We start from the raw sequence: 26,502 nt of genomic DNA, 5'->3' as shown, positions 1-26,502 counted from the left end.
GTCAAGGAGGAAGTAGCCTCTTTGGTACTGGAAATAACTGAAAGTTCTGAGCGTAAGGATACTGCGGTAGTTTGTAGGATGCTACCTCCCATGAACTGAGCTGGCCTGGAAAGAATGTTAAATGTGCCTGACGAGAAGCTCTGCTCAGTTATCCTGAACTTCAGGGTGAGCCGAGCCTCCTAGCAACTGCTACTGTCATTTACTGGTGGGCCCTACCAAAGCCAATGGAAAACGATGCCGCTGTGCCAAGTTGCTCGGAGAAGTGAAAGGCAGAGAAGCATCTCAGCTGCAATGGTGGTGCCCAGAGTAGAAGGTGGTTAAGTCACCATCCCTGGAGATATTTAAAAGATATGTAGACATGGTGCTTAGGGACATGGTTTAGTGGTGGACTTGGCAGTGTTAGGTTGATGGTTGGACTTGATGAACTTAAAGGCCCTTCCCAACCTAAATGATTCTATGATTCCTCATTTGCCCTGTTAATTAAGAAACACTTGCAAGTATTGGTAAATGCCAAAATGGTGTCAATAATCTAAGTTATCAGAAGAGGAAAACAAAGCGTGTGGTAAAACGATTTCCTCAAAGCCGTGCAAAGAAAAATGTGCCGGAGACGACTAGTTCTGCCTCCAAGTCCTATTTTCAAGCCATAAAGAGACCTCCCTTCTTCACATAGGGTTGAAGAATAATGGTAGAATATCTCTCCTAGATAGCGGACAGACTTCTTTTTCCACGCTCAAGTTTGCCAGATTGTTGCAGGTGATTGATAAAAAGCTGCACATGATACCCCTACCACTGAAATAGCAGAATCCTGAAGGGGACATCTGTCGACCACCTTTGATATGTACAAGCTGATTCTCTTCTCATTCAGCTTTATACAATCTTAATTCCACTGAGCACATAGAATTAGTCTCGATTTATACCAGAGGTAAACAGAGCCTGGGTCAGACCTTTGGAGCTAGACTGATAACAGGCCTAAGAACCCATGACTAAATTGTCCGTATTACTGTGCTAAACCTGATTACTCTCTAGTTCAGCAGTCACAGTGGACACAGTTGTAATTTATATCCTTAAAGATTATGTTAGGAGGAGGAGACAGCAAGAGCTACGCTTCATCTCAGAGCCAATTTGCAGTATCCTGAGTGAATGGGAGTCATCGGAGTTACTCCAGTTGTAATCACAGTGGTGCACCTGCACAGAGACCATGGCCCATGCTGGAAGGAACAAACCAGCTTTGCGTAAATCCCTCTGCAACTAGAGGGGAGAACCAAGAGAAAATCACACGCGGTTGCTGTGTGCGGTGTTGCCAGAGACTTCTTAGGGGAAACTCCATGGAGGTATGCTAGCATCTGTGTGCACAGAGTCCCTTGGAGAAATGGCAGACAGCTCAAGAATTTCTGGGTCCTATCCTATGAGATGCCACGCATCAGATTGTGTAACAGTGCTGCGTGTGTGTATGCCAATGTCTTGCAGCAGGGAACAGGCAATGGCTGCGTTCAGAGACAGGATGCCTTTCAGTTGGACTCCTTCAAGTTAAAGACCTGCTTGAAAGGCTCGCTCTCTCTGACTACTGCTCAGCACAGATGCAGTTACACCTGTGTCCCTTCAACTATGCTGGCCTTTCGGCAGCAATGCTGAGCCTGTAACTCACTGCAGGCCGCCGCTCCTCTCTCCTTGCTTGTCCTGGGCTTTAACTGTAGAACGTCATGTGGAGGGAGTAATCTCAGAAGGTCTCATAAGGCAGATATTGTCTGCAAGGTGGGGATTGAAGACTATGGCTTAACACTGACAGCTGCTGAGGGTGCCACAGAGCAGAACTGCAAAGGACTGCAGCAAATGCTGGTTGTGGAGGTTAAAAGGAAGGAGTGGAGGAAGGCTCTGTGTGGAACCTCAGCCTGTTCCAAGGGAGATGAGTAATATGATGTCAGTGCTCACACTGATCTTGTGAGAGAAAACAGACCCATGGCCCAAGAAGATCTGTGACAAGAGCCGAAAGCCTCATTTTGAACTCTTCATCATCCTGCTCTGCTCACAATGAAAACAAAGACAGCAGTTCCTGAGTCAGCTCTTAGTCTGTTCTCTGCCCTGTACCTCGCAGGAGGGAACTGAAAGGAAATTCCACCCCATTCCATTGAGCTTCCCACTTCCTGAAAACAGTAACAGAGAGATGGGTAGGCAGTGGAGGCTAACAAGATGGGAAGGATGCCAGATTTTAAAAGCCTTAAATCTTTCGAAAACCTTAAAAGAGATACCTGGATACTCTCTCACACCAACATAAAATAGAAGTATCTTCCAGATATTTATACCAAATGAATGCCTAGATCGGATCCAAACTATTATCTTCCAGATATTTATACCAAATGAATGTCTAGATCAGATCCAAAGTATTAAAAAATTCCCTCAGTGATTTATAGAGATGTAGTGAGACCCTCATCCAATGTAGCTCATCCTCATTCCACTGAATTCAATGGAGCTTTACCATTTCGTGCATATTTAAGTGACCCATTAAATCGCCAAAGAAAGCGCCCCCGATGTGCGTGGCCGTTATATTCTTGTCACCATTTGCCATTGAAATACATATTTCAGCATACTCCTTAAATGTGCTCTGGCAAAATGATACCATAGTTATGCATGTATTTGTAACACCACAGTCCTATTAAAATATCATGAAAAGCAGTTTACTATGCAGTGGACACCCAAGACTAAAAGAAAACAACTTTTTCTTTCACAAATCTAAAGCTCAAATGTACACGTTAAAGGGAACCTCTGGATCATGCAGAACTTGTCAACCAGTATTGACTTATATTTATTTTAGGTCCATTTTATGCCGGTGATCATGTAATCACCTGTTTTACCATGTTCTATATATACTACCTGATAATCCAAGATGATGTAAATCCAAATGCTTGGATATAAGTTTGCTTACTATGTTTATAGTTCATTGTTTGGATGAAGTTTAATTTGGATGATCTTGTGGCCTGTTTGATGTACCAAATTTTCATTCTCAAACCACAGGGAAAACGATTTAGAGCTTAGCACTGCAAATTAAACTATCTTAGTCTAGTATCATTGTACTAGAGCACTGTCTTGATGTCAGGGATTTGAACCACTGGGAAACAAAATATGGCAATGGATCAGTGCAGATCTGCCAGAACAGCTATACAGGTTTTTACAAAAACATACACGTACGCACACACACATGTAAAACCATTAGCATTGAGCTTTAATGTGAAATAAAGCTTGGAACATTTAATAGATTATGTAGTACAGCGTTGTTTCCTGTCCCCCACTCAAATGAGACAGTCTTTCTCTCTGTCTGTCTCTCTGTCTTTCTGTCTTTGTCTTCTCATTGGATAAGGACTGTTTACAAGGGCATGTAGTGACAAGACAAGGGGTAGTGGGTTTAAAATGAAAAAGGGAAGATTTAGATTAGATATTAGGAAGAAATTCTTTACTGTGAGGGTGGTGAGGCACTGGGACAGGTTGCCCAGAGAAGTTGTGGCTGCCCCTGGCTCCCTGGCAGTGTTCAAGGCCAGGTTGGATGGGGCTTTGGGCAACCTGGGCTAGTGGAGGGTGTCCCTGCCCATGGCAGGGGGGTTGGAACTAGATGGTCTTCAAGATCCCTTCCAACCCAAACCATTGTAGGATTCTTTTTTTTTTTTTTTTCCCTCTCTCTCTCTTCTCTCTTTCCTCTCTTTCTCTTTCTTCTCTTTCCCACCTTTGCAGGAATCTTAATAGACTTGTGGAAGTGTTTCTATTCTCTGCTTAGAAATGCAAACATGGTGAACATCCCTGGGCAACGTTGGGAAAATGATTGTGCAACTGTTGCATACCCTAGCTGTTCTACTGGGCGCAGATCAGTTTTCAAAAGGATTATTCATACTTGCCTGAGAATCAGTGACTCATACTGCTCTAGTCCATAGTTCCTGACCAGGACCACTGAAGGCAGTGGATTTACATAGAAGACAAAATGAGAATACTGTACCCTGTTGTACATTATCACTTCTGGTGGGGCACCGGATGGAAGGAACTCAGACTTGTTTATGAAAGCCCATGGTGAGCATGTTGGATGGGCATTTATTTAAGGACAAACTCAAAACTCGTCTTTATGTAAACTGAGCATATTTCGTTCTGGACTGACACATTTTTTGGTTCTCCTTAGTTTGGTGCCTGGACGTACCATTTTTTCAGTCACAGTTTTCCAAGCAGAATTTTGCCTTAAGACAGCTAAACTGGCTATTTGAGATGTGCTGTGGAATGAAATATGTTACGTGGATGCTGGTTTACTTGCAGGGTAGATTAGATACTCTAGAAGTGCCATAAGGCCCTTACAAAAAACATGTGATATTGCTACTGAAATTGTTCAAACTGTTGTATTGCTGTAGGCTGTAGTATTTGGCCTATTGCTAACAGAATATTGACAGGGTTATCATAAGTCCGGTTTTCCTGGGTGTTTCCTTTTCTCCTGCTGGAAGATTTTGTCAAATGAGATTTTGAGGATTTTATAGTCCTTGTCTTGGTTTCCCACATGCCAATATCTTCAGTCAGGCTATCCTTCTTCTACAAATCCTGGCTGTAACCACAGCACATTTTTAATTATTTGTTCATCCTCCCCATGATGTCCAGCCAAGCCACGTTACCAGCTAATTTAGCTGGAACTGTATGTTCTTCAAGGTTCTAAATCATGTCTGAAGACATGATAACTGGGACCTCTTTCTTGCTGACAGAAGAGAGTTTATTTCATCATAGTGGACAAATGTCAAGCCTCATTTGGAGAAGTGGAGGAAAGCAAACAGTTTGTTTTAATGAAATGGCATGCTGCTGCTGTTCTAGGACAGTTTTTATTTCTTTCTAGTAGTCCAGATTGATTCTAAAACGAGCACTCAGGAAACTATTGAGACCCCATGAACAGAAAACACCCATTGATCTTGGTCTTTGGGCTGTGGGTCAGACGTGAAAAGAGGTCCTTAATTGCTTACACTTCAAAATAAATCTTAATTCCTGATAGGATTTTATTGAAGAAAAAGAGCATCAGATACTGAGACAGAGAGAAGGAAGGACAGCTGAACATCAAATTCCTAGCGTGATTTGGGCATCAAAATCTCTTAGGTGAATTTAAGCTCTGAGAATCTGACTGTTGTCTTTCCATCTCTGAATTGTATCGTTTGTTTTGGGCTTCACTTCTGGTGTTTATTTACAGTACTGTCTGAGAGACTTTTATATTTCCCACACTGTGTCCAGCTGCAAGAGCTCAAAAGGAGGAGATCTGAAACAGGAACAGAAATGTGGGTGTGGTTTTAGACTACTGAAGTATGAGCCCAATTCCTCATTTGTAGCACGGCAGAGACACAGAGTGAAAGTTGTACTTAAATTTGCTGTGAGATTAGGAAGTATCTGGATTGTTGGTATCCTAACCTGTGCTGTAAATTGTTCTAAATGTGTGATTGAGAGGCAGTTTTAAAAATAATAGGGTTTTATGATTATTCTATGGTTGCTGAGTCTGGAAGCAACAAAATAATTTGATTTGCTTGGCTCTCCTAGACCCTGCTGAGAGTGGGTTGAAAATTTTCTTTCAAACCACCTTTTGTCAGAAAACTGAACTTTCAACTAGATTAATATTCTGTGAAAAAGTTTAAACTTTCCTTAGTAATTTAAAAATATTGTAAAAATGGAAATCTTTACCGTGAAGGCAGGAATATTTTCCTAAGTATTATGGTATTAGTACCATTAGCTAATAGCTGTGAGCTGTCAGTTTTAATATTCACACACACACATACATAATTTGTAGATAAGGTTGTGTATGTTGAGAAATGACCTATGAGCAAGTGGGAATTGACTTCTGTTATTATTGCTCTAGGGTTTTACACATACTGACTCAAATCCTCTGCAATCCGGAGGTGGGGTGAAAAGTTGAGGCAGAATTTCTCCAACTTACCCTGCTCATTCTAGATTTACAGTCTCAGGTGTTAAGAGAACAAGCATTGACAACTGTTAAATGATGACTCCTTTCTGTAAGAAAGCAGTCATTACCATGCAAGACAGCGGCATTTTTCTACAGCAGTGTTTCAATGCTGTAAAATAGGTCCCACAAAAGACCTCGGGTAAGGGAAGGGGAGGGCGAGGAAAAGGAATGCATCCAGTGGTACTGGAAAAAAGGAAGAGATAAGTTGGTATTTAAAGTTATCAGTAGCTTAGATAAATGGGTATTACATACAAATACACACACATATCCACAGAGGAGCATAAGTTTGTACTTAGAAAACTTATCAAATGCAAAAAGCTTTAAATTACAGTATGCATCTCTGTCCTGCTTCACTCCTGGAGGTTCTGACACAGACCTGCAGGGATTATCTCTGTAGTGTTCTGCAAACACCTGAGAGTCTAGGCGTGCTCATAAACGTGCGCGTAAGGGACTTAGCTTTTCATGTGAATGCAGTGTTCCTGAGAGAAAAAGGCAATGAAGCAGTAATATGGTAAATCTTGTATGGTACCAATAAATTTGTAGCTACCTGACATAGTGTTGAACACATATAGGCTAACTCTGATGGTGTAAATTTGCTTAAAATATCTTCCAGATCTCCTTTTCCTGTGAGGCTTTATGTATGAGGTATTGTCTCGTGCTGCAGTAGGCAATAAAGAATAAACCCGAGCGCATTCCCCATCATGGCTCTGGCTAGTTTGGCTCCTCTGTGTATCTCATCCCGCATCTGGCAGATCCAATGTGTGTGCATGATTTGGCAGCTTAGCATTAATGCCCATTGAATCGCAGCCCACAGTGCGAAACTCTTGAGTGCGAAGGAGAGTATGGTGAGTGTATGTACAAGTTTGTGCGCACGAAGGGACGTGGGAACCTTCAGCACGCGTGTGCATTTCTGTCACTCTTTTCCCAGAGACAATTCTCCTCTCCCTTTGCCTCAGTGTTTCCCCCAGAGGAGAGGAGCTGTGCTTACTTTGGCATCATCATCCAAGCAACCGGGGAAAGACGAGATACTCACCCCTCCTCTCCTCACTCCGTCTCTCTCCTATTGCTCCCCCACCTCCCACCCCTTCCTCTCCCTTCCGCACACCAGCGCCGCGGCCCGGTTCGGGCGGCCCCGCACGTCGCCCACCACGCCCAGTCCTCTCAGGGCTTCAGAGCCCCGGGCAGCTGAGAACAAGCCGGTGCCTCCGCCCCTTCTCCCTCCCTCTTCCATCGTTGTCTCCTGAAATTACATCTCCCTCTTTTGAAGGAGCATACGCTGAGCGGGGCAGCCCGGGCAGCCGCCTCGCCGCCCGGCTCCCGCGCGCGTTTCCTTCGCGCCCCGCTGTTGCGCGGCGCTGCCGACGCGCCCCCCAGGTGCCTCCCCCCCGCCCCCTCCCTCTCCTTGCCGGGCGCGGCGCGGGTTCTGCGGGGCTCTTCCTTCGCACCATGAGAGCGGGTCGTGGCCTGGCGGCAACGGGGGCCGGTCAGCGCGGGGGCCGAGCCTAGGGCCGCCGGGAGGCAGAGGGCCCTAGGCCCTCCTCCAAGGAGAGGCGGCGGCGGCGGCGGCGGGAGGGCAGACGTCCGGGCGTCTGCCGCTAGCGGCCCCCGAGACCCCCGCCTCCCTGGCCACGCCGCGCAGCCTGCGGTCCGCGGACACCATGGCCAGCGAGATCGAGGATCTGAACAGCCAGGAGGCGCAGACCGTCAGTGAGGCCCTGGGACGCTACGAAGACACGCTGCGGGGCGCCGTCCGGGAGATCCATGTGGACATCCAGGCGTTCAAGCAAGGGGTAGGCCGGCAGGTGGAGGAGGTGCTGCGCCTCGCCAGCCCCCTGGCACACACCGTCTCTGAGCTGCAGCAGGAGAACCGGCGCCTGCGGGCGCAGCTGGAGCGCCTGTCTCGGCAGGTGGAGGCCCTCGGCCGGTCGGCGGGGCTGCCGCAGGAGTGGGCAGACGAGGCGGCGGGGAGCCCCACGGTCGCGGGGCCTGGCTCTGCGGGACAGGGTTCGGCCGGCAGCAGGTTCTCCAGCCATGCCAAGCTAGCGGTCACTGGCCGGAGCCAAGTAAGTGTTGGCCGCGGTCAGGGAGGCGGCGGGAGGGAGGGCCAAGAGGGTGCATGAGCTGATGCTTCACGGGTGTTGCCAGGCTGTGTGCTGGCATGGGGAGTGTTTAAGGACACGGGGCCCCTCCTTTGCCGTGCAGGGTCAATGGGCTTTTGGGAGGTGCTCTGAGAAATGGTCTTGGCCCTGATACCACCTGGACACGTTCCTGATTATGGTGCTGCTTGGTCAAACTGGGATCTCCGTTAGAGCGGTAGCAACCTGTCAGTTCAGTGTGGTTAGAAGTAAGAAGAGAAGCCGAGGCAGTCTCAGCTATCAATATACGTATGTACGTGAATATCTGTGTATCCTTTCTGGACTCGATTCAGGGGGATCTGTGTGATAGCAATGCTGTTTGCCAACTGGCAAGCTCATAAAGGAGAACAGCTCAGCATATAGCAGGCAGTAACATGTTTTCCTAAGATAGTGACTTAGCATCCTGCAGTGAGACGGTTTTGCTGCACAACCGCTGTCCTGCACTGCTGCAGCTCATCCCTGAGAGCTAAACTAGCCCAAACCTACACACGTTCCTCCCAGTGATAAACGTTCTGCAGTGTAGTAGAGCCTTGTAACTCATGCATGGAAACCTCAGTTAGTGGGAACCTCATCTGGCACTGAGACATTTTGTGTAATACTTCTTCTGTGTGTCCGGCTCTATGGAAAGAGTTGAGATCTCCTGCATGATCCTTGACACCAGGAGGTGGCAGCCAGACAGTACACCATGATTCAGTCACAAAACTGTGCGATACCAGAGACTTGGCTTTCACAGATGACAGCCTATTTTGTGTAATCTTGATTAAGCCATGTCTTAAGAAGTCTTTAAGACTGTTGGAGCATGAAAAGCTGGTCTGCAGTCTATCCAGGCTTTGGGGATGGAAAATAAAAGCTTGGAAATGAAATTCACTCAAAGTTAAATTGGTGGTAATGAGCAGAGAGTCTGTATTGCATTCCAGCCCTTTTCATCCCTACTGACTCAAGAATGGGGGCACAGGGCTTCCCACAGCTAGGCAAGTGAAAAGGTAAAGCTGCCACTTGATGCGTTGTTCCAACATAGTCGTGGCAACCGCTGCCTTTTCCCCCACGTGACAAAGGTAAGCAGCATACACACAACTTTCAGATCCGTCCCTTTTTGTTCCATGGCTCCATCCACGCTTGTGTGTATTGCAAGGAACAGAAGTAAGCTGAGCTACGTGGAAGGGACGAGGGGATGTGGTCCCTCACACCTTCTCACCTGCTCCATCACTACTGCCTACGTTGTAGTGTGTCTTCACGCTCTGTGAAAAGTCTTCCATCAAGGTTATGGCAATATCCAGCTTTAGGTATTGGTCTGCATTAAAGCACAGAATGAGCTTTTGTTTGGATTGGAACCTTCCCTCTTTGCTTTGAGAGTTCGGGGAAAATCACTTAAGTACTGATAGTTCTTCAGTGCCCTCCCAACAATTTTCCCCTGAAGGTTGGACAACTTCCCGAGTTAGCATAGCTGACCGAGAAGGAATTTCAGTACTGAGAACGATGGGAGATGCAGTTAGAGCTACACACACCGAATGCGTGCAGTGAAAACATGATTTTGTGGCTATGGCTCTGATGCGGCTCTGCTCAAACAGCTAAAGAGCAAGCCTTGGTCCCTACGCCAGTTACCCAGATTCTCTGTAATGAAGAAAGTGTTTCCTCAGTTGCTTGCAAATTCTCATCATATGACCGAAGCACTCGAAACAGAGTTTCAGATAAACGAGTACCTGTGATAAAATTGGTGACACTTCTAGCCTTAGTAAGGACTTCTGTAAGTACAAAATACGAGGAGCAAATAATCCTGGCCTGGAAACAGTAGCAAATCAAGATATGCTTTTTTGCTCCTGAAAAGAGTTATTGGTTGGGTTCTTTTTTTACTGTGTGGTCGATGCAGCGTTTATCCCAACAAAAGGCTGGGTTCTGTTGCCTTCCACATTTCTGGCAAAATACTTGGGATAAGAGTTCAGACTACCTTTTGCAGATTGGATACTGGAGATTCAGAGCATCTTCAGTGTCTGAACCATTATTTTCTAATATTGCTAGATTATTTTTCAAGGTAATTTGATGGGGGCGGGGGGGGGGGGAAGGAAGCCAGGGAGTTCCAAGCATAGTTCAGAAGTAAGGACACAAATCTTTTAATTCTAATCTTCAGGCAATCTCTGCTACGCTGTCCTGGAAATCTGGTATACAAAATTATAAGTGCTTATTTAGGTGGAATTTTAAATGGCCATTAGCCACTGTGATTTGGAGGTGATTCTTTCTGGTATTTTGATGCCAAACTGTAATTTGGCTCTCTAACCAGGCCAGAATCTGAGAGCTGCTTTCGCAAAGGTGGAAAATAGGGTATGTTTGAAGAATTAATTTTATAGCGGGGTCCTGGAGCCATAGCTGCACTACTGAGGATTTATCCCTCGCTGAGCAGTTTGTTGCTGTTTGTTGCCCTTTGAGTCACTGAGGTCTCTCTCCTACCTGCCTATGATTGTTAGAAAGGAAGAGTTTTGACCTTTTTTGTTGATCAGATCTTACATTTTGGCAGAAGCTTTATCACTTGTGATCTTTCCATAGTGTTTATAGCTGAGCATGATGCCTTTGTGAACAGGGAGGACTAAAAATATACAGTAAGGGTGTTCTGTTTTTATACTGCTGGAGGAGTTTCTGTACAATGTGGACAGACTGCTGGACAGACCGTTGCAGAGAACCTCCCTGCAGTGGTCAAAGTGGCAGAGAGACAAATAGCTGGCTATGACCACCTGGGAAGATCTAAACAAATATTACCCATTGGTATCTCTCTGTGGTGACCTGATGGCACCCAACCGTTAGTCAGCCTGGGAGTAACTGCATGAGACATAAGGATCTGGGGTATACAGGCAGGGAGATTAAGTGATCCAGCAGTCACCTGGCATTACATGCTGTGATTCTAAACTGTTTCAACTCCTACATCTGACAAAAGAAATTTGGCAGTTCCATTTCCTTCTTATTATTCTCTTATACTTCCTGCAAGTGTCCTTTTGGAATAGTGACGTTCCAAGGTTGCCTTGATCCTTATCTAGATTATTTTTGTTGTTTGTTTTGTTTTAATTCACAGTGACATAGCCACGGGCACCCGCTGAAGCTGCCATGGTAGAATTGTTCCCATTTTAGAATTGTCCATTTTTATCCAGCCTTGCTTCAAAAAAGGTTCTGTGAAAAGTGCTTCTACTGTTTTTCTTCAGAGATTACTCCATGTGCAAAAGCTTTCCTAATATGCTCGTGGTGTTCAAGGCTTTTTCTTCAAGCTTCAGGGTCAGTTACAGATAGAGAATACTTGTATTATCTGATGGACAATGGCTCTCTAGTAGAAGAATTAAGGGGTAAATGTGGTGCAGTTCATTGTTGGTGTCTAGCAGCCTTGTTTGCATTTCCGCACACATTTCATCATTCCCCATTTCTGATGTATCAATGATCTCTTTATGTGCATGGAACAGAGTGTGAAATTTGGCCTCGTGGAAGTTGTTGGTGGTTTTGCTGTTCACCAAAGCGAAGCATCAATTTCATCTGGCATGTGTAACGAGAGAGGGAGATGCCTCTCACAGATAAACAGCATTTCTAGATGCAATGATTTTTATCATGACCCTTTTGATAACTGGTGCTTTTATGAAAGGCCTTGGATGACTGAGATCTCTCATTTGTCTGTCATTCTTCTACAATTTGACCTTGTTGCAGGCAAAAGGTTGAAGACATAACAGACGTGCACCTTAGGCTTGGAGAGAAAATAGTATTTCTTTTCTTTCTGATCTCATGATCTGGTGCTTACTTTTTCAAAATGTGTGGGATTTTCAGTACTGGGTTACGATATTTGCCTGTTTTATAGCAGCTTCCAGTTATGGATTTTCAAGGTCTAACTTCTTTGCAGTGAAGGAAGAATTGCAGCAACCCTACATTACGTGGAGACTTCTGAAGCTACAGAGAGATTAGCTGTAAGAGCAAGCCGAAGACATGCAAAACATTAGCGTTAACCTCCTTTTCTTCAACTTCGCCAGTTCCTCATCATGATGTTGTTACATGAGTGGTATGAATGAGTACTTATTAAGCACAGATAGAGGTACCTGTCCCTCTGCTATTTACGATCTATGTAGCCAGCGTTGACAGGGGAAGTACTGTTACGCACATGGGTTTGTCAGAAGCTTGGCATGTCCAACAAGGTAGACTTTAAAGTAATTTAGCCTGACACTACTAAATGCACAGTAGAATCTGATCCCAGATCCTCCCAGTGTTTTATCAGCACATCAGCCTTCCCCATCCTCCAGCCTGGTACCAGTTTCTTCCCTAGCACCGTTAGCCAAAATGTGGTAATCGGGCTTCCATAAAACAAATGAAGGCAGCACCTGTCACTGCATTAGGAAGCCAGTTCAGTGTGTAGGATGCTACGTGATCTTTGCAATGACCACCTCCTTTGACTGTTTTGCTCGCCCCCGCCCCCCCCCAGCTTATAAAGCAGATTCATGTTTACATTCTACACAGGCATTTGACACATTTGGGTCATAGTGGCTGGCACGGCTAAACAGATCTAACTGTATGCCACAGGTACATTCTAGGGAGCTGCATTAGCTGTGCTTTACATTTCAGCTCTGCATATGGCCAATAATTGTTGACTAGGATCTCAATTACACTAAATACAGCAACAAAAGTTCTGAACCCCTGATCTGCATGGTTTGTGTAATTAATATTTGGTGTACTCTTCTCAAGTTAATTCTGGCAGCTAGTGATAACTGAATTTACTCATGCGTAGTACTTTCTTCCTGACAAATCTAAAAGTTTCAAAATAATTTTATTTTCACAAACTAAAAGATACAATGACACAGATCCAGTTCAGTGGCAGTAAATCATACTGTGTGTGTGCGTGGAAGCATTCTCTGTGGGGATAGCAGATGGTATAAAAATGAAAAATATTTTTTTTATCAGGAGAGACAAATCTTATTTTAAAGAAGTTGGTCTTTTAGTGATGTGTTGTAAAAAATGTTTGCCGACTGAGGAACTATCTTAGCTTTGCAAGCTGAGTAACTGTCTAAAGACTGCAGCTGTGTTGGATGTGAGCTCTTCTGAAAACCTGTCTGTAATGAAGTGTCTGAATAGGAGAGATCCCACAAAAAATCAGTGGAGCCTAGATAGCTGAACTTTAGTGCTTTTGCTTGGAAGAAAGTTTTAGATGCTGGGAAAGAGCGAGAAGTTCTGAACATTCCAACTTCCCCAATCTAGTTTCTTTTCTTTTCTTTTTAAATAAGAGGAAAGTTAAAGCAAAAGTTCTCCTTGTTCGGATCGATATACTGACCTTCATTACGTATTTGATTTGTAGAACTTGCAGTGTATCTTAAGGCAGGCTAACCTAGTTGTGGAATGGACACTCTAACTCCCAGCTATCTTAGGTGCACCTGAGACCTTCATTGGGCATTAGTGGAAATCTGTCAGTCTTGTTAACGGGGCTATAAGCAACATTGTGCTAAAACATGGTGTTGTGTGTGGTTGGTTGTTTGAGTGGTGGTGGTGGTTGTTGGGTTGGTTTTTTTTTTTTTTTTTTTAAAAAAAGGCAGCCTCTCACACACTTTAGTGGTAAACAGACTAAGGGATATCTTGGCTCATCACGTAACCTCTGCACTCTTATCTGGTGGAGCACGTAAGTGCATATATAACCCCAGGAAGATCATTGGCTTAGAAACTAGGCAAGAGATTTAAATGAACGCTCCCGGCTGAGAAACCTTTAAAAGTCTTGCTTTCTGAGAATACATTTTTGGGAAGTCTCAGGTCCTCTTCTGAGCTTTGTATTGTTTTGTTGTAAAATCATATCCAGGTGATCCTATCTCTTTTCCTCACCTATCGTAGGAAAATTGACATGAGAATCTGACCCCAGGTTAAAAAATAGTATACAACCCAATATAATAAAATACACCATCCAAGTTGAGCCTTAAAGACAGTTCACAGTATCTCAATGTCTTGCCGCCATTCCTTTCGGTGTTTTATTGTAGTATATATCTTTGTAAGACACTTGCTTACAAGGCAATAGGTCCTCATCTTGAAGTCAGGTTAATGGGGTTTTACCACATCTTTAGTTCCTGCAGCCAAAAATCACGTGGTTCCTTGTGATTTTTTGCAGGTGCAAATACACACGTGAACCACCATCAACAAAAAACCCAACCAAAACCCCACAACCTCCCCCCCCCACCGCACAAAAAAATTTCTTGCCTTAATTTTCTGGAATTATATTGGCAAACATTATGGGAAAAAGTCGGTGCTTTTCCCAGAAAAAACTATCCTTACGGAAGTTGCAGATTGTAATGCAGCTGTAAAGTTCTAGGATCGTACTTACTTTATGTAATGCTTTTACAATATGTTATCAGAATGACATTTTTTTCTGCAGCAAACAGAAAAAAACCTGCAGAGTGTTGTTTTATGCAATCTCAATCAATCTCCACTATTGTGAGGAGTCTTCTGTTTATCACCTTCACAGTGGATGGCGATACCTTTATCTGACAGAAGTGGAGGACCCCTCCTAGGTGCGTGGGGTCTGTGAGGACTGTTACGTGAAGATTGCTACAAGTTCTGCATTGCCAGAGCTCAGTTTGCAGGTTTGGCTCTTGGGGTTAGATGATTGTTCCGTTATTGTATTGTGATCGCTAGCATGAGGAAGACCTGTTCTTGGCAGGTGATTCTGGATATTCTTCTAACTTTTGCTGCTGTTGGAAATTTAGCTGTTGTGTCTTCTGTCTGTTCTGACAGAGCGTAGACCTGGATGACCGCCACAAACCTGAGTTTAGAAGAGTTTTTAGTTCTTCCATTATTGAAAATGGACATCAGTCTTCATCAGGTAGGAACAGGGCATGAAATGAAGTAGTACTACTTGTAAAATACCTGATCCTGGCAGGCATAGAGCAGCTCTCGCATGTTGGAAGCATTAGAATTGGCTATGGTTTCAGCATGGATATTGTACTGTGGCACTGATACCGTTTAACTTGATTTCCTAATTAGGAGTTTAACTTTTAAACTTTATTGGCAAGCATGTGCTATGTTGTTTCATAGACTATTACTGTCACATTATCTTGGGGCGCTAGTGATAATAAGGCCTGTTATTCCGGGTGCCTTGGTAGCCTTGCATCCCAAAACGTTTTGCAAATTACCTGTCCGCTTCCATCATCCTTCAGCGGAGGAAGGAATTACTGTCTCCATTTTAGAGAAAACTGAGGCACAGGGTGTTTCATAAAACCGTGAAAAGAACAAGAATACTGACTCCTAACCCAGGGCGGGAGATTCCGGGTGGGGGCTGCGCAGAGGGAAGAGAAGGAGCTTACCTAACGCAGATGCTAGTGGATTAGTGATCTGAAGGAGCTGTTCTTGCTGAGATTCGCGTAGGACAGGTATGATCGCCGCAAGGATCACTTGCGCTAGGGTTGTTTCTGCAGGGTGCTGTAAATGGTATAATGTCCCATAGGGAGAACTAGGTGGAACAATTCCAATGGCTTGTAAAATAAAGCTGTTGCGTGGAAATTGGTTTGTAACTTTGTTACAAATCTGCAAGTAAATTTACTTCCTCTCTCCTTTTCTTTTTATTCACTAGGTCAGGCAAAAGTCTCCCATGAACCGACCTCTTGTCATGTGTCAGACTCTTCCCCTGAAGCCCATGCCCCTGCAGTCACCTTACAGATGCCCCACCTTCCCGTTACTGCAGTAACCAGGATATCTGAGAAGTTTTCGGGAGAGACCATCTGTTCAACGGGAACAACTAATGCGTCTGCTGGCCTGCTGGGACAGAGCAAGAGCAAAAATGCGGTGGCAGCGAAAACTTCTAACCAGTCAGGTAAAAGAGACAAAAATAATTTGTTTGCTGAAGCTGTGTCCCATTTTTTTTACTTCAAGAAACTGGTGCTACAGGGATTGTCCTGTGAGCTAGTGGTAATTATGAAACCTTGATTCTATGGCTACATATCCCATGGTGGGACACTCTGATTTAGAATATTGTGGGTCCTAGGTGGAGGTTTAGGCTATAACGTCACATCTGCTGAAAATTTTTGCTGCCTAATATAGTTGAGTTCATAGTGCAGCCTATCTTCTAGCACAGTTACTGAATAAGTATCTCATCAACATGGCCAGCTATTTTAATGAAATTTGCAGGAGTTTTTAGTGATTCGAGACCTGAGGCCCCTTGAGAAGTTAGGCAGATACTTGGCTAATGGGTTCAACAGTCATTTGGAGGGAGGAATGACCAACAGCAGACTGGCACATATACACAAGTCAGACTGATTGCAGAATCTTATTTATATCTAAATTGAGTTTAAAAAAAAAAAGTCTCATTTCATTCACATTGAAGTCATTTATCTTTGAGCTGTATTTCATACACGTTTAGTGACAGTGATACTTAGAGATCAGACTGTATATATGGGTCAGAAATTACAGAGAGAGACCAGATGGAATTGCCAACAAGAGATAGGGATTATTTGCAGATTATTCTTTCAACTTCTGTCTTATTAAAGCTAAGAATGTAGCAAAGCCTTCCTTTGTCTTTTTTTTCTGCTGTTTCAGTGAAGGCCTGGAATTCAAGTACGGTGAGAACAATGAGTTCATCTGCCGCTGGAGGTGAGTCTTCCTATCAGCATGTCCTTACGAAACACAAATTGAGAGGCACTCCATGCTCCGTGTCTAGGGGATTCAGATCTGAGCATGTAGTTCTGATTAGGAGGTACATGGTAATATTAAAATTGCCAACAAGACTGCATGCAGATTGAGTTTCCCAGGTATTGTGGAAACTTGTTCCGCTGTATCAGATTCTCAATCAGTTCAAAGCGAGGGGCACTTATCCTTTGCATAGTGGTGTACATGTATATTGTTAGGCTATCTCTGCAATGGAAACAATAGGTGCCAGAAAAGTCTGGCAGAACAGACAGTTTGAGCAGTGAAGAGTTCAGCTGACCAAATGAAAACTGTGGCTGAATGCAAGGTAATGGTGGTTGGAAAGTGGTGGGCCCACCCTATGGATGTTGAAGCAAATTCCTTTGAGCAGAATAGCAGTGAGTAGTCTCCTTCGTATATGAATGTGTCAAAGGACAAAATACCTTAAGGATTTTCGATTTCAGTCAAAACAGATGAGTGGAGCTCTATCCAAAAGTACTTCTGATTGATGTCGCCAAGCTGTTACTGTGTACACAATGTATTGGCATTTCACAGTGGTCTCAAGTGTCACTTTAACAAAGATGTAGCTTATCCAGAATAGGGATCACACTCCTCCTCAGCTTAAAACCTCTGCGATCTGCACAAATATCTGGCAATAGTTTGTGGTCCCAAATTTGTCACATCTGTATGCTGGCCATCTACCAGAGTGTTTTACGTGAGAAGGAAGTCTAGTTCATCTGGATCCCTTCTATATGCAGCGGGGAGAGTTCAGCATTTTCAGAGAGTGATTTGGACAGTGATCAGGTTGGATTGCTTCTAAGACGCCAGTCTTTCTTCTTTGCGTATAGAAGGAGCCTTCAATAAATGAATTGCTGGCTTATGCGACAAATTTTGACTTCAGTGTGTTAAAACTGGGCAAGCCGCTCTGTTGTTCTGCATTTACAGAGCATAACTGGAGTCCAGCGCTGGACTCTAAGAGGCAAAGCACAAAAGGTAGAAAGAACCTCAGAGGTGGAGGGAGGAAGATGCAAAGTTGTTTTTAAGACACCTTTGCAAGCTTTGGAGTCTGTTCTACTTTACAAACTAAAACATTTCCTGGTGGAAATTAAGTTATTTAAATTATGCTCTCAGTCATGGCAGACTTCCCAGGACTCCTTACGTCTGCCAGAATGACTGTTGCAAGCTAAGCTGTAGGACCATTTCTTCCTTTCACTGAAATGTCCGTGGCAGTGTGCCCTCCTCTGAGATCTGCACGAGGGCCTGAAATGATCCAGCTTTCCCAATGCAGTTTTATCAAAGGCATCCTTTCACAGCCCTTTCTGATATGTTTACACCATCCTCACTGCAGTGCGACAATTTTGCAGAGGGATTGAACCGCTGGGGAAAATCCCTCCCCAGCTTGTTAGCTCGTACTGGAAGTGAGACAGAGACCTGTAAAAAACGATGCGTAGCTATCGGGAAATGGTTTGAAAACGTATGAGGAAAGGAGATAAAAATAAGTTTCTGCCCTGATGCATCTTGTTTTTCCTGCTTTTATACAGAGAATACTTCTGTCACTAAGTCCATCTCAACAGTGAGCTATGGGACAAGTAGTGGAACCAAAACTGGTGAAAGGTATGCATTTTTCTTGACATTTTGCTAGGCCATTGTGGTCAGTATAGTCTCAAGGGACAGGTGTTCTGGTGGCTTGGAGAACAGATGAGTCCCAGATGCTGTATTTTAAGTCAGTTAAAGGTTGTGAACTTTCCTGAGGGCTAAGTGGAACAGAGATGGGAAGGGATAAAAATCTTTGGTAGAGCAGTTTAAAGCAGTCCTAATTGTGGGTTTCAGCATTGCTACAGTGTTAGTCAGTAAAACTGTCAGTGCCAGCGGTGGATTTTTGTTAGGAGGAGCAAGTTGTCAGGCCCTTTGAAAACACTTTTAAAAATACTCAGCTGTGCTGAAATTTCTACTTTGGGCTTATTTTTGGAAACCAATGCATGACTGCCATCAAATATCCTTAGTTTGGCTAGCCTAGAGTTTAGTTTGTAGATAAATGCCTTGATGAGGACTGAGGACTACTGCACATTCTTGATTAACTCGGAGTCGCAGTTGCTTAGTATAACATTACATGGTATCACAATTACTACTGGCATATCCAGGCATCCTCAGCATGCAAAATATCCATCCAGAAAAATGGGAGGGCAGCCAATTTAAATCTCTTAAATTGGGATTGCATCTGCCTTGAAAATTATTCCAAATTTGGCATTACATTTCTTCTGAGTTAGTTCCAACATCAGCACTTCAATATTTGAGTCATGATGCACTGAGCACCCTAGAGAACTTGCCGTCAGATCTGACCTCCGTCTGTCCCAGAAATTAATGTGTGACACCGATGTCATTGCTCTTTGCCACCGTTTCCCCATCTCTGTCACAAGGAACACTTCCAAATGCAATGTGTGGCTTCTGTCATTAATGCTGATGAAGTGGTTTATGGCTCAAACAAACACAAATTGGAATATAATCCTATATTTCTCGATCAAATTACCAGCTTGCAGTCAGTGAAGCAACACTGACGTGAGCTCAGGATTCTGTGCACTGTAAGTAAAATTTTCAAAAGTACTTCCTGAATTACTCTTCAAGTTCCATTTCTAAAATGCGAGTTACCCTCCAGGTAACCCCAAGGTTGGAAATTAAAGGGATTTAGTGCTCCTGTGCGACCACAAATTTTTTTTTCCTTTTTGTTCTTAAAGGTGTTTAATTTTTGTTCTACTCAATGCTGTAAGGCATTTGTGACTTATCCAGCTATGTCTCATTTGTAAAGTACTTTAGACTCTTCTATACTTAAGTGCTGTGGTCTGTCAATAAAACTTTGACTTAAACTGCTTTTGACTCATTCAGGTCCTCCCAAAATGAGTTTTGGGAGGGTTAGAGTAGGCAACAGTTGGAGCTTTATGTTGACTCATGGCACTGCAGAGAGTTGCTTTTTTGTTTAACCACGTGCTTTTCATGTTGTGTTTCTCCAGTGCCGCTGACAGTTACTGCGATGTGACCCCCAGCTCTCGCTCCTCTCCTCCCACTGTACATTGCCAAGTTGAAAGGAGGCGAGAACTGGTGCGGTCTCAGACGCTCCCACGGAGTTTAGGAACACAAGCCAGGAAAGCGCTTTTCGAGAAATTTGAACACGATGGTGGAAGGTATGTCAGACCCCTTGTCTCCAGAATGGGTTTGTTAATGGGAAACTAATTTGTTAATTGTTACCAGCAGAGGACAGCTGGGTGGGAGGACTCTCTCAGTGCAGCATTTTGAGCTAAGGGACAACATGAGGTCACTTATAGCTTCGCTGACTTCACAGACTGAGCCCTGGGAATTCACAGCTACAGATCTCTCTGGCTTTGGCGCTGTTCAGCTGAAGCAGCAGGTGCCTTTTATGAGGAAAGGGAGCTGCGAAAGCTGCCTTCTCCATCATTATAAGAGACTGGGAATATAGTGACTTTCTGTTGCCATTCATTAAGGACCAAAAGTGGGGACTGTTCTTTATGCACCATGATGGGGGTATGATTTAAATAGAATAGGGCTTGGAATCCTGGCTTTAGTGAAATGAAAATGAGTTTTTCTTGCAGGGCCAACAAGTTGAAGTTTCAGCAATGTCTTACTCAAATATCACCTGGTCAGGGACTGACTTAGGCAAGGTTGCTGACAAGTAGGTTTAAGTTTTTCTAGAATGTAATTTAATCTGGTCTCTGTTAATTTTCCAGAGGAAAAGGAGAATCCAGAGCTAAGCTGAAGAGGTCGCAGAGTTTTGGGGTTGCCAGCGCTAGCAGCATTAAACAAATTCTGTTAGACTGGTGTCGCTCAAAAACCATAGGATACAAGGTGAAGACGTGCTAGCACTTTCAGCTCTCTCTTTTTCCAGAGAATTTTCAAAAAAAGTGTACCCAAAAAGTGAATGTAAAACATGCTAGACAACGAGTTAACTTCCTTAAGGTCATCAGGTTTTGTGTGGGTAACGCAAATATCGTGGTTTGCACGGGCAGCGCTTCAAGACAGTCAGATTCTGTATGTCTGTCAAAGCAATGCATTAGTGTTTGTCTGAAAGCCTACATGTTTGTTCTTATGGATATAGACTTCGGTATACGCTCACACATTCTTTTCGTAGTTGGAGGCTGTGATTTTTTGCTTTCTCATCATATATGCAAGATCTCAATAACATTTTGCCAGTAAGTGGAGACTATCGCCCTTTTGCTACACAGGTTGAGGTTGAATCACGTGGTGTTAGCAAGCTAATTTCGATGAGGTAACATCAGTGTAGCTAAAAGAATTCAGCAGTTGACATTTTAGTAATTTTACCTGGCCTTAAACTGCAATTGCCAAAGCAATTTCCAGGAGAAAGAAATCTTTTTTCTAGGGATTTTTTTTTTGTGTGTAATATGTTTTTCAACGTTACTGTAAAATGTGCGTTATTATTGCCGAACTCTAAATTATAGTATACACAAACAGAACTAGTGAAAATTACTGTTAGTTACTTACCAGAAAAGCTGGGGCTTGAATTTTATATGATGGGAAAGCCGCATGAGACAAGAGCCCAAATTTGTTTCTTTTCACTGTGGCGATTGAAAGTAACAATAAGCATTTCTCATAAGAATCAAGTTTTGCAGTAGGTGTAACTCTTCCTATATTTCTACCTATCTGTGTCTAAACAGGCATTGAATTGGGCCTTACTGAAAAGCAAAGCAGGCAAGCATAGTCCTTATCTAGTGTTACTCACAGCCACAAAATGAACCATTCTTCAATTATAAATACTTTGCAGGGATAAGCAGTGTCCTTACTTTCTGCAGATACCGAGCTGGTGCAATGGGCATGCTCCAGGGCTCACTGATGTTGGCAAGACTCTTTCCAGTATTTTCAGTGGGCTTTTGATCAGGGACTGCGTGTCTGCTTTGCATCCGGGCATTTCAGGCAAAAGGCTTTCGTTGCCGAGCGTGCCGTTTTTTCTCACGATACAAATAATGTAATGGACATAAAAAGAGGGGAAGAAAAACAAAGCCTGTACTCTGTTGCTTTGGTTAGTGGGAGAGAAGGACAGAAAACTGCAGTGAGCAAAAGCAGCTGCTCTTCCCTGTTCTCCCGTGCTGTGTTAACATGTGTGTTTTTTCATCATGACAGCACATTGATCTCCAGAACTTCTCCTCAAGCTGGAATGATGGGATGGCATTCTGTGCTCTTGTGCATTCTTTCTTTCCTGAAGCTTTTGATTATAATAAGCTTGACCCAGCTAATCGCAAGCAGAACTTTGAGCTGGCCTTCACCATGGCTGAGTGAGTATCACATTAGTTCTCTGTGAAGTGCTTCCAGTTCAAGTCTAATGCAGCTGGGCAGCAGTGAAGAGTTTAATTGTTCTTCTTGTAGATCCTATATCACCAGCTTACATGTGTCATGCCAGAAAAGATAATAAAGCTCTGTATAGAGAATGTGTAGAATAGGAGACGTGGCAGTCTAAAATCAGAGGTGGTTTTACCAGGCACAGGATAATTCACTGGAGTCCTATGCTCAGGTCTTTCACAGTCTTCAGGCAGTACTTGAATGCCGCATTCTCACCTCTGTGATTCTCACCAGCCTTAGCACTGACACCCTAAACTTGAGAGATCAGCCTCGTGAGTTATGCTTGGACAGAAGAGGAAAAAAAACCCCTATTTCTCTCTCTGTGTGGTTTGGGGGGGTATTTTTATTATTTGATATTATTTGATGATTAAAGAATTTGCCAATATCAATCATAAAAAAAAAATTTAGTTCATAGAGCATAAGGCATCTGATGTTTACTGACGGTCCACAGGAACTGGACATACAACTTGTAGTTTCTTAGCCAATCCCACCTCTTTGATGCCTGATTTGAATTTGAAGCATGTTAATATATCCATCCAGCCTCTGTGGAAAAACTGTGATCCCCGAGTCGCAGGGAACAAGTAGATTAACTTTTGGTATTGGGTTTTGTGGGAGGATTCACCTCTGTCTGTACATTGCTTTGGTTGAACAAGAATGAAGGTTGAATTCAGTGTAAGTCAAGTTAGATCAAGGCTGAGAGCTTCTCAGTATCTCAACCTGGTAACTGCATTTTTGTAAAATGGACAGAGCTAATGCCCTCAGTCACACTGTCCTGATCCTTTGGATGCAGTATACCAAGCAATGAAATGATAACTAGTTTGTTAAAGTCATTATAAGTGTGAACCTGTCAGCTAGAAATAGTAACTTTTTTAACACAGTATCAACATGATTCTTACTTGCTGTTTTGTAAGAACACCTCATGTGGTATGCAGCTGGGTTTGGTACACTCTTTCTGAACGCTAAGGGGATGTGGGAATACATGGCTAAAGTTTCCTGCAGCTTCTGATACAGCTTCAAATACTGGTACCACCACACTGAAGCCCTGGGGTTCTTTCAGAGCGTTTTGGTTTTTTGTTGTTGTTTTTGGGGGGGGGGTTGTTTGTTTGTTTTTGGTTTAAATTAAAGCAATAACTTACAGAACTGGATTTGCCATTTGCCATTTCAGAGAAAAGCTTTGCAAATTCTTAGCATAATGATGGCTGTCCTTATTGCAACCCCTAGAAAAGGAATTTATCTGGGAATTACAAGGTTTTTATGCACACACATATGAATGTATATATAAAAAAAAAATTGTTGCTTGTCAGTGAGTTGACAGAGATTCTATGACACTTTTAGGTGGCTGATCCCTAAAGTAAAACTATCTACAACTCTCAAAGGAGAGTTGCAATGTTTTCTATCTCAGTTTATGTATAACAGTAAGTATAGGGGAGAACAGAAGACAGCATGCACGCAACAGTAAGAAACATTAGGTAAGAGATATCTAGAGAAATGACTACTTCATAGCTGTGATTGCTTTTAAACTAACTGTTCTCTTCTAGTGCCAGAAAAGGCTGCTCTTTTAGTTATCGCTGTTCATGCCAGTACGAGCTCTGCTGATCAAATCTGATCAAGGGCTCCCTGCCCTTGTGATTTTTTTCATCCTAGGCCTCAGCAGATCTGTTCCTTTCCGCTGGTCCATATCACAATCAGGCTTCTGCTCTCCAACCTGATCATGTGAGATTGTTGTCCAAGACACTCACACCTTGAAGACATGGGGGTGGTGGAGAACAAGCGATCCATAGCCACATGGGCCTTCATTGGCACACCTCTTCTCTTTTTGTGTTTTCCCATTCTTTTGGAGATTACTATGTAATAACCAGAAAAACTCATGATTTGCAAACTTGCATGACCCTGCTTACTGAAACTTGGGCAGAGGAATGTCAGATTGAGCTACATGCTACAGATACGAAGGATGTGAATGGTTGCTAGTTGGGCGAAAAAAAAACCAAACCCAACAAACCAAACAAACCCTACAGGGCTTTGGAACAGATCCCAGTATAGAGGAAGAGAGGAAAAGAACAGGAATATTCCATGGTCACAAAAATAACAATCTCCAACCTGAGCTTGATCATTATGAAATGAAATGTTGCTGATAAACCTCAGGATTTCTTAAATGCCCCAGCGATGCTCAACAGAGCAGAAAATGCATCTTGGAAGTAGTTACAGGCCTTAGATTTAACTCTTTATTTGCTGTATCTGTTTTATTGTTACTACTACAGGAAGATGGCTCATTGCGATCGTCTGATAGAAGTGGATGACATGATGGTGATGGGTCACAAGCCAGATCCCATGTGTGTCTTTACCTATGTCCAGTCTCTGTACAATCATCTACGACGCTTTGAATAAAACAATTGACACCTCTCCAGCCAGAAGGGTCAAGTACAGTACGCTAATGGGCAGAGTGCCATTTTGCCAATGGAACACAGTGTTATTTCTTGCTTCTTATTGTCCCTTTGCTTATGTTCAACTGTGTGGCTGGCTGACTGAAGTGTTGCTGAGCAGCGCCCTGAAGTGTTGATCACATCAACATGTCAGTAATACAGACATATGTTTGAAAGAGTCAAAAAAAACATAGGGAAAGTCAAATGCTGTCATTTTGGTGCTAGTAGTAGGTTGGATTTTTAATATTCTTGTGTTCAAAGATCACAGGAAGCTAGTTTGATGTTCCTGTCTCTGTTAGGCTGGGGACACAGTTTTATGCCGTGACAGGTTACTCTGCTAGGAAGGTGTTCCCTCTTAAAATGCAGGTAAAACTCCAGAAGATAGCACCTTCAATGCCATTTCTCTGTTGAGCGTAGCACAAAACAGCAAGGAAACTTCCGTTTAGCGAATGATAACCTAGAGTACTCCACTAGGACAATATTGCCTCTCCTCCGACTCTGCTACCCCACTCCAGCATACATGCATGCACGTACATCAAACAGGCATTGTTCTGCTCTTTTAAAGCAGAAAGAGAACATGGCTTCTTACGTGCTGACTGAGGTGACAGATAACTACCGTGTTACACGACAGTCTTTGTCTGTAATGGTCAAATCTGAAGTGATTTGCTTAGAGGCTTACTAAAGCCTCTGCTGGCAGTCCTGGATTAATTTCTTGATCATGAAGAATAGCAACAGTTCTGTGTATGAGAGTGTGTGTTTGCATGATTTAGGATTACAGGAAAGAGGGGAGCTAGCAAGGTACAAAATCCTCTGAACAGCTGTAATAGAAGGAAGACTGTAGTGTGCTTTGACCTGGACTTTGGGGGAGAGCAACTCTCCAGTGTGAACAGGAATGAAGCCTTTATGACTTGCTCAGTCCTCATGCTGACTCTGAGGTAGACAGGTAATATGCCAAAAAAATATGAAAGATGTGGGAATTTTGAAGTGCCTTGGACTAGGTTCCGTTTTCAGTTAAATTAGTGTTAAAACCACAATACAGTGGGATTGTTCTGAATTTAGTGGACAAAAAGGTCATGTGTCACCCTTTCTGTTTTTTTTCTTTGATAAATCAACAGAGCTTTGTTTTCACAGTGAATATAAAACCAAAAAACACTAAAAAAGCATACTTAAAAAAAGCCTTTTAAAATTATTTCTTCCCTAAGAACAGGCTTATAGAAAGTAAAAAATGAAAGCCATGAGCCCTCTGCTCATGCTAGAGAATGTTTTGGGTTTTTTTAACCTGCATTTGTGCTTTTTGTAGATATTTATAAAGATGACTTTGGTTCTGTATTGATGACCATTTGTAATAAAACATGTCAAACGCTTTTCAGATTTACTGCTTCTCTTTAGAATGAAGTGACAGATAACAAAGTAAAATCAGTTAAAAGAACCCAGAGCTTTTGCTTAGAAGATTTTTTTTTTTGTTCTAGTCATGATGCTATGTGCTCTGAATTTCAGTTTTAAAAGGTACAGTTCAGTGACATTTGGAATGTGATTTTAGTTCAGCCTCCCTTTCTAGTCAAGTTTACTTAAGAAACCAGGAATGAAACAAGCACTTTGTTAGCAATGTCAAAAAAACCCCTCCAAACACCAAAAGCATACAAAGGTAAAGTATTAAGTTAACTGCTGAAGGTCTAGATCGTAAAGTTCTGTTTGAAGTGTAGCTAGGCTGTTGCTATGACACTGTGGAAACAGTTTGAAAGACTTCTAAATACACATCTTAAGTATCTGAAAGATACTTGGTCAAACTAGCAGGATCCTTGGTATCGCTAATCTCACAGCTTTAATGCAAGCAGACGGAGGTTGCGTGAGCTGTTTGTATTTGTCATATGACTGCCATTGTCTTCAGGTTTTGACTTTGTCTTGAATTCTTATAAATCAGAGGACTAAGTGTGCACCTGTTGCTCCACCAAATGCAGCGTAAGGACACTGTGCTTGTGTTTTGGAGAAGCGATTAGAGTAGCACGATGAGAAGTCTGTCCAC

The 26,502-nt window shown here is 43.1% G+C and overlaps 1 protein-coding gene across 1 annotated transcript; it reads left to right on the top strand.

Moving 5' to 3' along the window:
• Positions 1-7,149: 7,149 nt before the first annotated feature.
• SMTNL2 (smoothelin like 2) lies at positions 7,150-25,843 on the top strand. The gene is made up of 9 exons (XM_054848106.1): positions 7,150-8,019; positions 14,815-14,902; positions 15,650-15,889; positions 16,612-16,665; positions 18,240-18,312; positions 19,704-19,874; positions 20,436-20,553; positions 21,844-21,995; positions 24,318-25,843. The coding sequence occupies exons 1-9, from the start codon at positions 7,615-7,617 to the stop codon at positions 24,442-24,444; spliced, it is 1,428 nt and encodes a 475-aa protein (XP_054704081.1). The 5' UTR covers positions 7,150-7,614; the 3' UTR covers positions 24,445-25,843.
• Positions 25,844-26,502: the final 659 nt, after the last annotated feature.

This window comes from Grus americana, chromosome 19 (assembly GCF_028858705.1).
Source record: "Grus americana isolate bGruAme1 chromosome 19, bGruAme1.mat, whole genome shotgun sequence".
Taxonomy (NCBI): domain Eukaryota; kingdom Metazoa; phylum Chordata; class Aves; order Gruiformes; family Gruidae; genus Grus; species Grus americana.
Note: the sequence above shows the minus strand (reverse complement) of the source record. Positions and strands in the feature narration are given on the sequence as shown.